Consider the following 12,606-nt stretch of genomic DNA (forward strand, 5'->3'; position numbering starts at 1 on the left):
ACATGTGTCATGGGGCTGTGTCGGTGAGTGTCGGCGGCAAGAAATCAGTACAACTTTTTTAGTACTTGCACGCGCGGGTACGAGTCGCCGACATGATTCTTGAAACAAAGTCGCCGACACCAAGCCGCCGGGCTGTGTCGGCGGGTCGGCGGGTTTGGTGTGTAGACTCCTTTAAATGTACACGAGTACCATAATTTGAGGTAAGCATCTTGGCTACATTGTATGGAATAAACAATAGTGCATTTTAACATTGAATGCGTGCTGTAGGCTTCAAAACCGGCTTAGCATGCGCACCGGGACAATGCAATGCCTTTTTTTAAATAGGAACCTAAGGTTAGGGGGGATCTGGCATGGCATCACAAGTGTTTTGAATTTTGATCCTTTAATATCTAAACCAACTTTAGAGTGTCTTGCACAACAAAGTTAATCAAAATTAAATAGTTTGTCTCTTGCTCAGACAATACATATGATGTCAGAGCAAGAGGTTTAGATTTAATTTTGATTAACTTTGTTGTACAAAATATTTTAATTAAATCGTTGCAATATTAATTGTTTATTATCCATTTTCACACATTTCAAATAAAGTAAAGTCGCAAAGTGCTGTTACATTTATTACAATTCATACATTGCATCTCCTGCTCACTTAGAGCCCCTCAACTCTATCATCAGCGATCCTGGTCTCCCGGTGCAGAAACTTCTCCTGCATCTCCTGGGGCCGCGGCTGCAGTGGCGGCCTCTTTGTTCCCTGTGGCAACGTCACCCCTCTCTGACCTCCCTCCTTACTGAAGACCAGGGTGACCGCCACGCCATCCTCCGTCGCCGACACGTTGTTGTAGTTCAAGAAGTCCTGGAACTTTTTGGAGATGAACCTCCCGATGTTGCCTCGCCTGTGGTAGCCTGTTTCTCGGAAGTCGTCGCGGTGGAAGATGCCCTCCTGCATCAGCCCCGCGGCCAGGTGGCCCACTTCGCCCACTTTTATCGTGACGTCATTGATCGGGCTTGAATGCTCGCGGAAACTCTGGAATAAATTAGCAGGTAAGCTTTTTGTTATATAGTCATAATTCGTAATCTATGTAGTAGACTGTAGTCGTCATATTCTCGAGTACGAAACCATGAACGGAAAAACTCATGATGAGCTTATAGACAAGAGCCGCTAGTGCTGCGATGAGGAAGGTCGAGGTCAGAACGTGGCGTTCCTTGGGACAGGATCTCTCTATAGACCGTTATAGATCGATGATTTATGATATTATCAAGTTCCAAGTATGGAGACAGACAGCCACACAGAGCGCTCACATTGCAACAGTTACACGTGTTTAATTAGGTACAGTCAGCACCAATTACTCACCAACAAGATATCGCAAATATTTTCCTAGGTGATAAAACCCTAATAAAGACGTATTATGTTAATTTTATTATAAATTAATTAATACTTAAGAATCATATTATTCTAATAATATATCAACATTTAAGTAGGTCATCGTTTTACAGTTTTGTTTTATGTTAATTTTAAATCCATACATCTACTTGTAATACGATAGTCCTGGAAGGTGTTACCGTTACTTATTGTTTAATTTTAAATATTTTTATTAAGTAAGTAAATAGAAAATTTAAATAATGTTAGTAAAAATTAACAACCTACTCGCTGCTGCCGCCTCTAGCTTTAGTTTAATTGAAATACTTGTCCAGTCGCTACTCAACTGCTAATTAAAACATTACGAGAAGTGAACTCAAGCAAGAAATACTTTGGGAAACCATTTTAAATTAGCAAATAGCCTCGTAGTTTCCTACGTTTTCACGACTTCGATTTTGCGTATTATTCTTAAGTATATAGGTATTTATGTGAGCCCTTAGATAATACTACTTACCTACTACCAATAAATAATTTGATTTAAAACACAGATAAGATTTCATGCAGGATTAATATTCCTCTAATATTAGACGCTTCACAGATGTCTGGTTGGAGATAACCACGAGATAGCAGACAATACACATCCAAGAATCCCTAGAACTTAAGTCCTGTAAGTCTTTTGTAGGGTCTTCTTTAGGCCAACCTTCTTGGCAGAATGGATTGTTATCCACACCTACAACTTCATGATAAGTATACAGGGTGTTGCAAAAATCAACACCCTGTATATTTGCGACATAAAATTTGCCCAAAATAGTACTTATTGAAATTCAACCCACCCAATGCTGTTCTATGTCCTAATGTAAAATAATTAATATAAGTACTTAATATTCTTACCTGAATATTCATAAGCGTCACCAAATATCCGAGCATATTCATTTCGACTGAATTCCTACGGTTACGAGTACGATCCGTGAATGCTGTATTTAAGTACCTACTAAATAATTTTGTAAAATAGATACTGCCACGATAATTGTCCCACTGCGTTTGGGGGAAAACGTCTGCAGTTATGAGTTTTTTATTCTTGAGCCATTCTTGTGCCATAGCACCAGGTTGACAAATTTTGTATAATATATCTTTGTGTTAATGTAAATAAGTTCATATGGTTATTATTTTTGAATTGGAAACCCCAATTGTACCTAGGTCATACCGGTACCGATAGCATTTGCGGATAAATACAAATGCATAAGTACTTTACAGCTACTTTTCGTACATAAGTACAGCTAAATATCAAACTCCCCACAACAGTAACCACTACGACAGTTAGTTTTCGGAGGCCTAGCCTCCGAAAACTAACTTCCCAGTGATATAGGGTGTTGATATTTATATTTAATATCTATCTATCTATGTATTTGTGTAGATATATCAGCTGTCCGATACCCATAACACAGGCTCTGCCTAGCTTGGGGTCGGATGGCCGTGTGTGAGATGTCCCCACATATTATTATTATTATGTTGTTGTTTTTCCATCTCGGGACCATGGGGTCCCGGACATTTGGAAGGCGTGCATGGGGCCGAAGCCAACATGTAGAGGCCCTTTTGACAACATTAATCTATATGAAATGTGACACTAACCGACGATTTTCCCTGTGAAAACTATACAAGTAAACCCAAGGAAAACCCCCGGTTAGTGCAGGACTATTGTAGGATATGGAGAAAACTAATACAGGGTTATGGAGTGGGGTGCTAAATGGACTGGGTAACTGGGACTATGGAAGAACTATGGCCCCTGCCTGACCTATGTTTCACACACGGATAAAAAGGCAGGGGGTGACTCGCACACACATTAAATGGGCCCCCCAAAACAGTCGCTAGCACATAACAGTGACGTAGCAACAAGGGGGCAACATGGCATGAGGTGCTGAGGGTGGAGAGGTATACCAAGGCTCTCAGAGCAATCGCGGATGTCGGTCAAGACCCCTACAAGCACTTACTGGATATACTTCCTTCCTCCGAGCATAACTGCTCTAGCGGTACACCACTCAAGCCAGCCAATGAAGGCAAGCAAGAGGTGGGAGATCCTGTTCCTCGTCAGTGTTAACTCTGGACAACCAATGAAGGCAAGCCAGAGATGAGGAACAGGGGTTCTCCCCGGCATCGGGTGGGTGGGGTCGCTAATGCCCAACAGCTCGCCACAAGCTGCTCTGCCTTATTATTATTATTATTATAGCCACGCCAGTCAAAATTTTATTTAGGTAAATTATATGATTTGATAGTGAATCATTACTAAAGTATTTAATGATGGTAGGTAGGTGGGTACTATAAATAAAATAATACGCAGATATTTTCTTCAACTACTTTACTATTTTTTAACAAAAAAGAATGTTGTGCTATCTCTCCAAAGTCGTAAGCTTTTTGTCTATGTTTTGCAATTAGCAATGACGTTATTTTCCGTTTTCCAGTGATCGGTCGTCGGCCGAGGCGGGTCTAATCGTCGCTAACTCTGAGCAGAACAGTCAGCGCACTGTACGAAGTTTTCACCAGCTGAAACAACACAGTTACTCTATTATCAATACAATACTGTAAAAATCACTTCAGCATGTGATTCATTGGGCAATTCTTTTCGCATTGCTATAACTAGCTCATGCCTGTCCGCGTCAGACAAAGCGAGACTTTCAGAGGCAGAGAACAATCACTATAGTACATAGTCTAGGTATTATAGGTACTTGTAGGTGCGAATAGCTCGAGGTAGGCAGCGGGAATTCTGTCAAAGGCTTTTGCGTCCCCGTTTGACAAGTTCAAACGGTACGCTTTTGTTTACACGTGCAAATTACTGCAGGACGCCTGAAAAAGTTGAAGGGGAAAGTTTTTTTTGTGGAAGCTAATATTGGCACCGACAAACATTATGGCTGCAAATAGAGCTTGCGTTAGAACGTGCTTTGAAAGTAAAATATAGTTGTGGTGACAAAAGTGTTCGAAGTTATCCCGTTAGCGCTTCTACAGCTCTAGTCTCTACAGTAACTTTTGAAAGCATACCTCTTATAAAATAAAATGCTGTAAAACATTAAATGCTAAGTTTTTTTATTATCTACTCGTGCACCTATTTGTTGGTGGCATTATTATTATTAAATTCTTCATTGCACATTTCATTAACGTGTTCATAGGCGAACTAAGTGCTATACCATTTTCTTTCAATTGACTTTTGGTGTTGTGGAGAGAGTGATAGAAGTGGTGCGTCAGAGAAATATGAGGAGAAAAGCTAAGTTTCACAAAATACTTTAATATCAGTACATAATAAATAATATGTAGGTAATAGGTATACAATTAAACATTTATATTACAAAAAGAATCTCTATCATCACGCATACTTCAGATAAGGCATTCATATTCATATTCAATTTACTGCGTACCTACAGTACGATCCTTTTTAAGAGATATAACGCCTACCCCGCTATACTCCTACACTGACACACACACACTCACAGTGCTGTAGGAGACCAGTGACAGGTCGTAGAGGCCGCCGGCGCTCAGCACGAGCGGCCTCCTGGCGCACACACACACACACACACACACACGGTGCTGTAGGAGGCCAGCGACAGGTCGTAGAGGCCGCCAGCGCTCAGCACGAGCGGCCTCGTGGCGCACACACGTACACACACACACACACACAACTCACAGTGCTGTAGGAGGCCAGCGACAGGTCGTAGAGGCCGCCGGCGCTCAGCACGAGCGGCCTCCTGGCGCACACACGTACACACACACACACACACACACACTCACAGTGCTGTAGGAGGCCAGCGACAGGTCGTAGAGGCCGCCGGCGCTCAGCACGAGCGGCCTCCTGGCGCACACACGTACACACACACACACACACACTCACAGTGCTGTAGGAGGCCAGCGACAGGTCGTAGAGGCCGCCGGCGCTCAGCACGAGCGGCCTCCTGGCGCACACACACACACACACACTCACAGTGCTGTAGGAGGCCAGCGACAGGTCGTAGAGGCCGCCGGCGCTCAGCACGAGCGGCCTCCTGGCGCACACACGTACACACACACACACACACACTCACAGTGCTGTAGGAGGCCAGCGACAGGTCGTAGAGGCCGCCGGCGCTCAGCACGAGCGGCCTCCTGGCGCGGGTGAGCACCAGCATCAGCCGCGCCCGCACCCCGCCGCGCGCCGCCGCGCCGCGCTCCCACCCCGAGCAGTACACCGCCTCCGCTATATTCTCGCTCTGAGGGTGATATGTTCAATGGTCAGTTAAGGCGGGCGAAATTTGATGCTGTTTTTACCTGCACTGAAGATAAGATGATCAGTCATAAAGGCGATAGTCGTGACAAAGAAATCGGTCAAAGATTGGATTGTCCTTACTGCGTTGTTTTCATGATAAAATGCACCCGTCTGGCACGCTCGCTCAACGCCGCGCCGCGCCGTAGAGGCTCTAAATTTTCATAGTGGTTGCTTAGATCGAATACTGCTGGTGATCTATTCCGGCCTACACATTTCATTTCAGGGTTTCCATAAGTGCATTCGAGCAGTACGTGAATCTGTTTTTCACGAGAACTCATTTACTAACTCTGAACATAATGCATCTGTAACTGAAATTCTCGCAGAATACGGCATTCTGATGAAAAGTCCTTTGATTTGAACTTCTACATGCATGTGGCACAGTGGCAGTTCCTCTGACTCACGGTTTAAATTTTAATTACGAATAGTCCACATTTTATCTAAACCGTGTTTTATAGTATACACGATGATTAAAAAAGTTTAGACTGAGCAATGTTTAAATGAATAAAGTAGGAAATGTTTCCGTGAAAGCTCATAAATAGATAAAACACGTGTGTCCTCGCGTCGTCCCCGCTTGGTGCACGCAACCGCCCGCCGCCCCCGGAGAAAATGTATGTGGAATGCTTTTTCAAACGGATCAGTGGTTTGATCTTTAACCTTTAAAATATTTTTAGATAGTTATATAAAATATCATGATGATGTTAAGTAAGTACATGAGGAGTTTTTTATAAGTAATTATTTTTATTTATTAAAAAAAAAAAGTAATTATTTTTATTTATTATTATTTTTTATGTTTTTCATTCAGGAGACGATTTGGAGCTCATGAAAAACATTTGAATTTATCAAAGTCAAATTTTAATGTTCTTATTAATCGTATAAATATATTTTTTTCTGATGAACGTACATTTTTACAAACTACTCCTTATTAACACTAATCCTCCGTTTATGAGTGTAATTTCCATATATGTACCATAATCAAATTATGAAATCATCTACGCTGGCACAGAGAAAGAACAAACCTGTATTTTGATCTCATCGCACCAGCGGCAGAATATGAACAGCTCGAACATGTTGTAGGCGAGGTACAGCAGGCTCATCAGGAACTTCGTGATGCTCAGCTTTATCGTCTGCAAGTGTAATTAGAGAATTTATTACACGTGAATTTAATGGTGTTTTAAATGGACTTTAGCCTTTAATAGAGTACTCAAAGTTAAAATAGTTACCACCTTAGACCTGAACCTGCTGTACTAGTACCTCCAGTTACGGACAAAAACAAATGAAAGAATTGTATTGCCATGCTTTATTAAGGCTTAAGTTTTTGTAGTTAAAAATGGCGTACCTTTTTGGGTAAGAGTTTAATAATGTTAGTTACTATTGAATATTTTGTAGGAAGTTTGATTGTTTTAATGGCGAGATTTAACACTGATCTGATAATAGTTTATGAATCTATGATGTCGGTCAAAGCACTAGCAGTAAATTTTGCAGTATATACTTTTCATAGCACTTTACGTTAATTTCACTATCACATTTTATTGCGCTAGATCAGTCATGAAAGATACGTAATATTCTAGCTCTTCAGTAGACTTACAACCTCCGCTAGCGGCAGCGAGTGGTTGCAGAAGTGCCTAGTCATTATGATTCGCAACTTGTTGAATTCTTGCAGGAAGAAATAAACTCAGTAGGTACCGAGGTACTACAGCTACACAGCTGATTAAATGATTCGGATATAAGTAAGTATTACACTTTCACGAAGCTTAACTTAATTGAGTAAGTTCCCTTAAGTAAGGTTTGTCGATTCGCTAATACCGGCCGCTCCTGAAACCACGAGCTACTTTGATATAGGATTATTCACTTACATGGATTCCCGAAAGCAATTTCCAAAAGGACTTTGCTAAGTAGGTATTAAATAATAGGCTACATATTCAGATAGGTAATATTTACTTCAATTACAATTACTTATGCTAACTGATTATGGGAAATCGGAAAAGTTATATGTTAATTACACTTATATTATAAGTGATATAATATAATAATAACACACACAGGGGGAGGGAGTTTACGAATTAAGTGTCGCTGAATGACGCATCAACTGTAGGTACGTCCACCCTGGGTAGACAGCGACTGGCTAATCTTTTCATCTCAGTAAGTAAGCAATTTAATCTTTCACGAATCTAATTATAGGTATAGAGCATGGATGCCCTGGAGCGTACTCACGGCGGTGACCTGGTACCCCGCGAGGCAGATGAGCATGCTGCTGGCCAGGAACTGCATCAGCATCGGTGTGCTCCAGATGCGCTTCAACTCTAATGTGTTGCTAAGGGAGTTAATGCGAAATTTAATAATAAACGCGGAAGTGTGGATGGATCTTTGTAACTTTTTAACAATAAAAATACTAAGCAGAATTTCATAAATTTTAGTATGTAGGCATACCAAAATTCGTTGCAACGAATAGTTCGTTCAAAATTCATACAAGAATTAAATAGGCTACTTTTTATACCGGTGTTCCCACGGAAAAAGTGCGAGGCAACAGCTAAAGTATAAACTAATAATAAAGATAAAAGCAATATAAAAGGAAATGAATATATAGCACACACCTCATGATAAATTTATGCTGATTCACCAAATCTCCGAGTCTTTTCACATACTTGTCTCCCCACGCTAAGCTATGGTAATTTTCATTTTTATTTTCCTCTGAAATATAAAGAGACACATTATTTTATCACGCTCCTGTTAGCTACGTATTTTAAAGCAATGAAAATAAACGAGCGTCTAAAAAATACGAGGATGATCATTATTTTCTATTGCGTTGCGTCTCATAAAATCCTGTAGTAGAAAGTAATCGTATGGAATGTCAAAGGGTACGAAAGTTCATGCACTCCGTGGTACGCTAATAAACATACATTTATTGCGTTGTACCTTTAAACATTTATCCAATTAGTTGTAAGCGTAGTCGTGTAGATAGGTACGAAGTCTATTTCTAAAGTGAGTTTGCTTAGGATGCGGCGGTGAAATTCGGCAAGCCATCCAGTACGAGGGTATGACGCGGTATGAACCGACCGCCGCAGACTCTAAGGTCCTAAATAATATGCGATGCGTCTGACACCAATTACTTTGCCAACAACTCCGATAAATTAGATGAAAACTTGCGAGTGCATGAAATTGCCGTAATTGCTTTTAGAGAGCTGGTTCTAGATACAATTAATTTAATTACAACCAGTCCTTTTAGTAAAATCTAAGCGCATGTGATATTCGTATACCTAGGTCACGTGGTATCGTAAATAACCCAAAAGGAAGGTAAACCACAAAATAGCTATGTAAATGTAGGCGTCACTAGCGTTAACTTAATGATTTGTAAATATACCTTAATAGGTATCTTGAAGGTGGCAAATGGAGCTTTCGGGTCGTGTCGCTCGTAATTAATACCCTTGTCCCTCTCTCGGGTACAATCTATGATGTGTCTGAGATCTAATAAATTGTCTAGAGCGGCCATAAAGCTATGTTTTAGAGGGCAAGATAATTAATTCAATTTGGATGTAATCCTCAATTAATTAGGCAAATTCGATTATATATAACTTTATGAGTTACAGAATCTAGAACATTTCTCAAGAGTGTACCGCTTCATTATGCTATCGATCCGCTCCATTACTAACCTTCATCGCTACAATCTTCCAGAATGTTCCGGAAGCAATCAGCCAGCACCGTGTACTGGCACAGCAGATGCATCAGATGCACCTGCATGATGAGGTCGTTGACCATCACGAAGTACGAGGTGTAGTTGAAGGCGACGAGCGTGGCCAGGTACGTGGCGGCGTAGAGCTGCGGGGTGCGGTAGTCATACGGCAGGCGGACGGCCACTGTGAGGTTGTAGTCCAGGTCGTCGACTAGGGGGTACACGTACCTGGGATACGCGTGAGACGAAAATTATCAAAGCATAATTTAATAATAAACAAAAATAACAGTGTAAGAATAAATCGTAGATCGATCTGAAATCTGTGGGAGTGGGCACAGAACTATTTCTGTGAGAGTGGGCGGGTCACCAATACCGCAAAACCCATATCTATCGGATTGATGACTTCTTATATGGATACCTTCAAGGACAAACATGTGTATGTATAGACTATGGACGCTCCGATTCGGACCTTCAGTCTTATAATAGAGAGTATGTCGAATGACAATATCCATGACAGAGTGTTGTAGAGCTCCTTACGAAAGCTCTAACACAACCAATTACCCATAAAGACCCAAGTTACCATGCAGCCAGCGTGCAGGTGCCCAGCGCCAGCAGCAGCTGCAGGTACCGCTCGCTGCGCCGCGCCCAGGCCTGCAGCAGCGCGCGCCGCGCCGCCGTCGACACGTCGAAGTGGGGGGACTCCATCGCACCCGCCAGACGCTTGTAGATCGCCTTATGACGCATCTAGAAGAGATAAAGAATGAACAAAAGAGTACAGACACATCATCTTCAGCCAATTATAGGCCGCTATTGGGCAAAAGTTTATCCCGAAGATTGCCACAATATGTATCCGCGGCTCTCTGTTTTTGGTCCAATGGATTGGATGGCGCCATACCATACTCTACATTTCCTTGTTCGTGGTTGATCATATATAACTTTGCTATCCCATATTTGTATGCTCATGTGGCAGTAGGCCTTCTCTGCCTAATAAAGTTACAAAAATAATTATATTCCTACGAAAGTTACTCAACATTCAGCAAGAACCGAGAAGGTTGATTTATACATTAACTGATGATATAACAGCAATAAAACATGTTTTTATGTAGTGTTGTGTAATTGTCCGGATCAAAGTGTCTTTGTTTGTACGAGTTTTAACGATAGCGATGCGTTGTAGCATTAGAAATACTTAGAAACATCTACATTTAATCGTGAGTCTAAGTACTTATAATATTATTCATTATCTCGTTATTTCATTTAATATTTTCTTCATTCCTTTTATAGAAGCAGGGCTCCATCCAACATCCAACAGATTTACAAGAATAAATAGTAAAGTTTTCCCGACGAATGTTTGTGTAAGCTTCGGATTTGTAGAGCTGAAATATTTTATTTATGTTTTTGCGCATGTTTGATAGTATCATGATTCGTGGCTTTGAAAACAGATTCAGTTTGTTATTGCGGTTTGTATTTACTGATCAAAAATATAACCGCTTTTTGTTATTCAGAAGCTGTATTTGAACTGTCTGTTATAAATTTCAAGTAACTATTTTCTAACTCACTAATATTTGAAACGCTAATCTGATATTGTTATTATAATAAATCTTCGTACGTGCCCACCAACTCGCACTAGGCCAGCGTGGTGGTCTAGGCCGAAAACCCTTCCTTCACTGGAAGGAGACCCGTGCTCCAGTAGTGGGGGCGTGATGGTCATGACATGATGATGATGAAATATACGTAAGTGCGAACTAATATTTCTTATTTAGTACAGTTAAGGGCAGAAAAACCTGACCCCCCTCAGAAGCAGTGTTACTATGAGAGTGGGGTCAGGTTTTTCTACACCTGACCGTACCAACATCACCTACAAAAGCAGAACTACACTCACGGGCAATGAAAAGGATCACCAAATTACTATTAAGCGGTAAAGGCTAGCTTAATTACGCCTTCTGCAACATTGATGTACATTTAACAGATAATCAGGATATTACCAACTAAAAACGGTAATAATTTATTAAAAGTTTAAAATAAATGTTTGAAAAAATAGGGGCGGTTTGGAGTCGGTATTTCGTGAGTGGAACTATTTCATTGCCCGTAAGTGTATTTAGCTGGACGCTCCCTTCAATCGCCAGCCGTTTAACCTCCAAACTTCATCACCCCACTCACCATATCCCTATACCGGTACATAGCGATGAGATGTATGAGCGTGACGTTGATGTTGTCGATGACGTGGTCGAGGTCGGCGGTCTGGCTGAACAGGTACCACAGCTCGGAGCCCACGAACACCACCAGTGTCAGCTTCACCAGGTAGCTGTAGGCGAGCCGTAGCCCGCGGTCGTGGGATGATACGCCTGGAATTATTATAATAATATGTGGGGATTTGTGGACATCCGTCCGATCCGAAATTACGCAGAGCATGTAATATGGGTATAGAACAGCTACCTAGATAAATAAATATTATTAGGTATATCAACACCAAGACCCGAGTACAATAATTCATGAAATGGTTCTGAGTGTGGGATTATACCTCTTTTTAGTGATTCAATAAACTATGGTTTCAGTAATAGGGCGGTTTCCGACTACCGTATTTATGCGGACGTATTTTTACGAGCGTTCACGCGGTTCTTAGCTCGTACAAGCGCTCTGTTGATACAGTTACGGCACGCGTCGCCGTCAGTTCGAACAAACACGTCGAAATTTGAAGCACCTAGATAAGCGCATATGCTGCCATTTTTTATGTAAGAACGGGCATTTTCCGATGTGTAATTGGTGAAGATTGACGTTCATCTAAAATTATTGTTTGATTTTATTTTTTTGGTTTTTTAAGAAAGTTTTAGTCTTTAAAGTATCCAGTCTTGCTGCATTGATACTCGATGCTCTACTGTTACATGACTGATTACCTGCCAGGAACATGACGCGGTACACTGTCTCAAAGAACTGAGTCTCATAGCTGCCGCTGGAATATTCTAGAGCTCTCGTCTGCGTGAGCTTCCTCCAAATGCTGCTCAGTAGTTGCATCTCGACACTCGACTGAGTGTTGAAGGACTAAACGGAGTGGACACGAAACATCGTTAGTATTGTGGGCGCTCATTTACAATTCAGCGTGTTTCCATTCCACTGCGTCGTTTACCAATCACCCGGTTTTGATTAATGTGTAGCAAAATGTAAAAGCTGCTGTATGAATTTATAGGTATTTAATGTAAAATGAGATGATTTCAATCTGGCGAACAAATTATTTGTAGATATTTTTATAATGTAGGTTATTTTCCGTTTCGTTATTACGTCGCTTCATTTTGTTTTTGTGACACGCAC

General features: G+C 41.2%; 2 protein-coding genes across 3 annotated transcripts; both read right to left on the reverse strand.

Annotated features, from left to right (window-relative positions):
• Nucleotides 1–643: 643 nt before the first annotated feature.
• On the reverse strand, nucleotides 644–2,284 carry LOC105385039. The gene is made up of 2 exons (XM_048623086.1): nucleotides 2,243–2,284; nucleotides 644–1,069 (listed from the first exon to the last, which is right to left on the reverse strand). Exons 1-2 carry the CDS (start codon nucleotides 2,282–2,284, stop codon nucleotides 644–646), a joined length of 468 nt encoding a protein of 155 aa, XP_048479043.1.
• Nucleotides 2,285–3,763: 1,479 nt separating this feature from the next.
• On the reverse strand, nucleotides 3,764–12,353 carry LOC105385006 (odorant receptor 67a). 2 transcript variants are annotated; one of them, XM_038105551.2, is made up of 9 exons: nucleotides 12,195–12,351; nucleotides 11,461–11,645; nucleotides 9,884–10,047; nucleotides 9,284–9,531; nucleotides 8,228–8,324; nucleotides 7,848–7,947; nucleotides 6,653–6,760; nucleotides 5,416–5,580; nucleotides 3,764–3,889 (listed from the first exon to the last, which is right to left on the reverse strand). In XM_038105551.2, the coding sequence occupies exons 1-9, from the start codon at nucleotides 12,310–12,312 to the stop codon at nucleotides 3,833–3,835; spliced, it is 1,242 nt and encodes a 413-aa protein (XP_037961479.2). In that variant the 5' UTR covers nucleotides 12,313–12,351; the 3' UTR covers nucleotides 3,764–3,832. The 2 variants fall into 2 exon arrangements, with proteins under 2 accessions (XP_037961479.2, XP_037961536.2); XM_038105608.2 differs by lacking the exon at nucleotides 5,416–5,580 and having other exon boundaries at nucleotides 12,195–12,353.
• Between the last annotated feature and the right edge of the window lie 253 nt (nucleotides 12,354–12,606).

The sequence above is a fragment of the Plutella xylostella genome, chromosome 9 (genome assembly GCF_932276165.1).
Source record: "Plutella xylostella chromosome 9, ilPluXylo3.1, whole genome shotgun sequence".
Taxonomy (NCBI): Eukaryota; Metazoa; Arthropoda; class Insecta; order Lepidoptera; family Plutellidae; genus Plutella; species Plutella xylostella.

Bases quoted from the DNA above. Each gene is read 5' to 3' on its own strand.
- LOC105385039 (XM_048623086.1), bottom strand. From the start codon at position 2,284: ATGAATATGCTCGGATATTTGGTGACGCTTATGAATATTCAG. The intron at 1,070-2,242 runs GTAAGAATATTA...TCTACTACATAG, and splicing joins TGACGCTTATGAATATTCAG to ATTACGAATTATGACTATAT.
- LOC105385006 (XM_038105551.2), bottom strand. From the start codon at position 12,312: ATGCAACTACTGAGCAGCATTTGGAGGAAGCTCACGCAGACGAGAGCT. The intron at 9,532-9,883 runs GTAACTTGGGTC...CGCGTATCCCAG, and splicing joins ACCTGCACGCTGGCTGCATG to GTACGTGTACCCCCTAGTCG. The intron at 6,761-7,847 runs GTGAGTACGCTC...TTACACTTGCAG, and splicing joins CGGGGTACCAGGTCACCGCC to ACGATAAAGCTGAGCATCAC.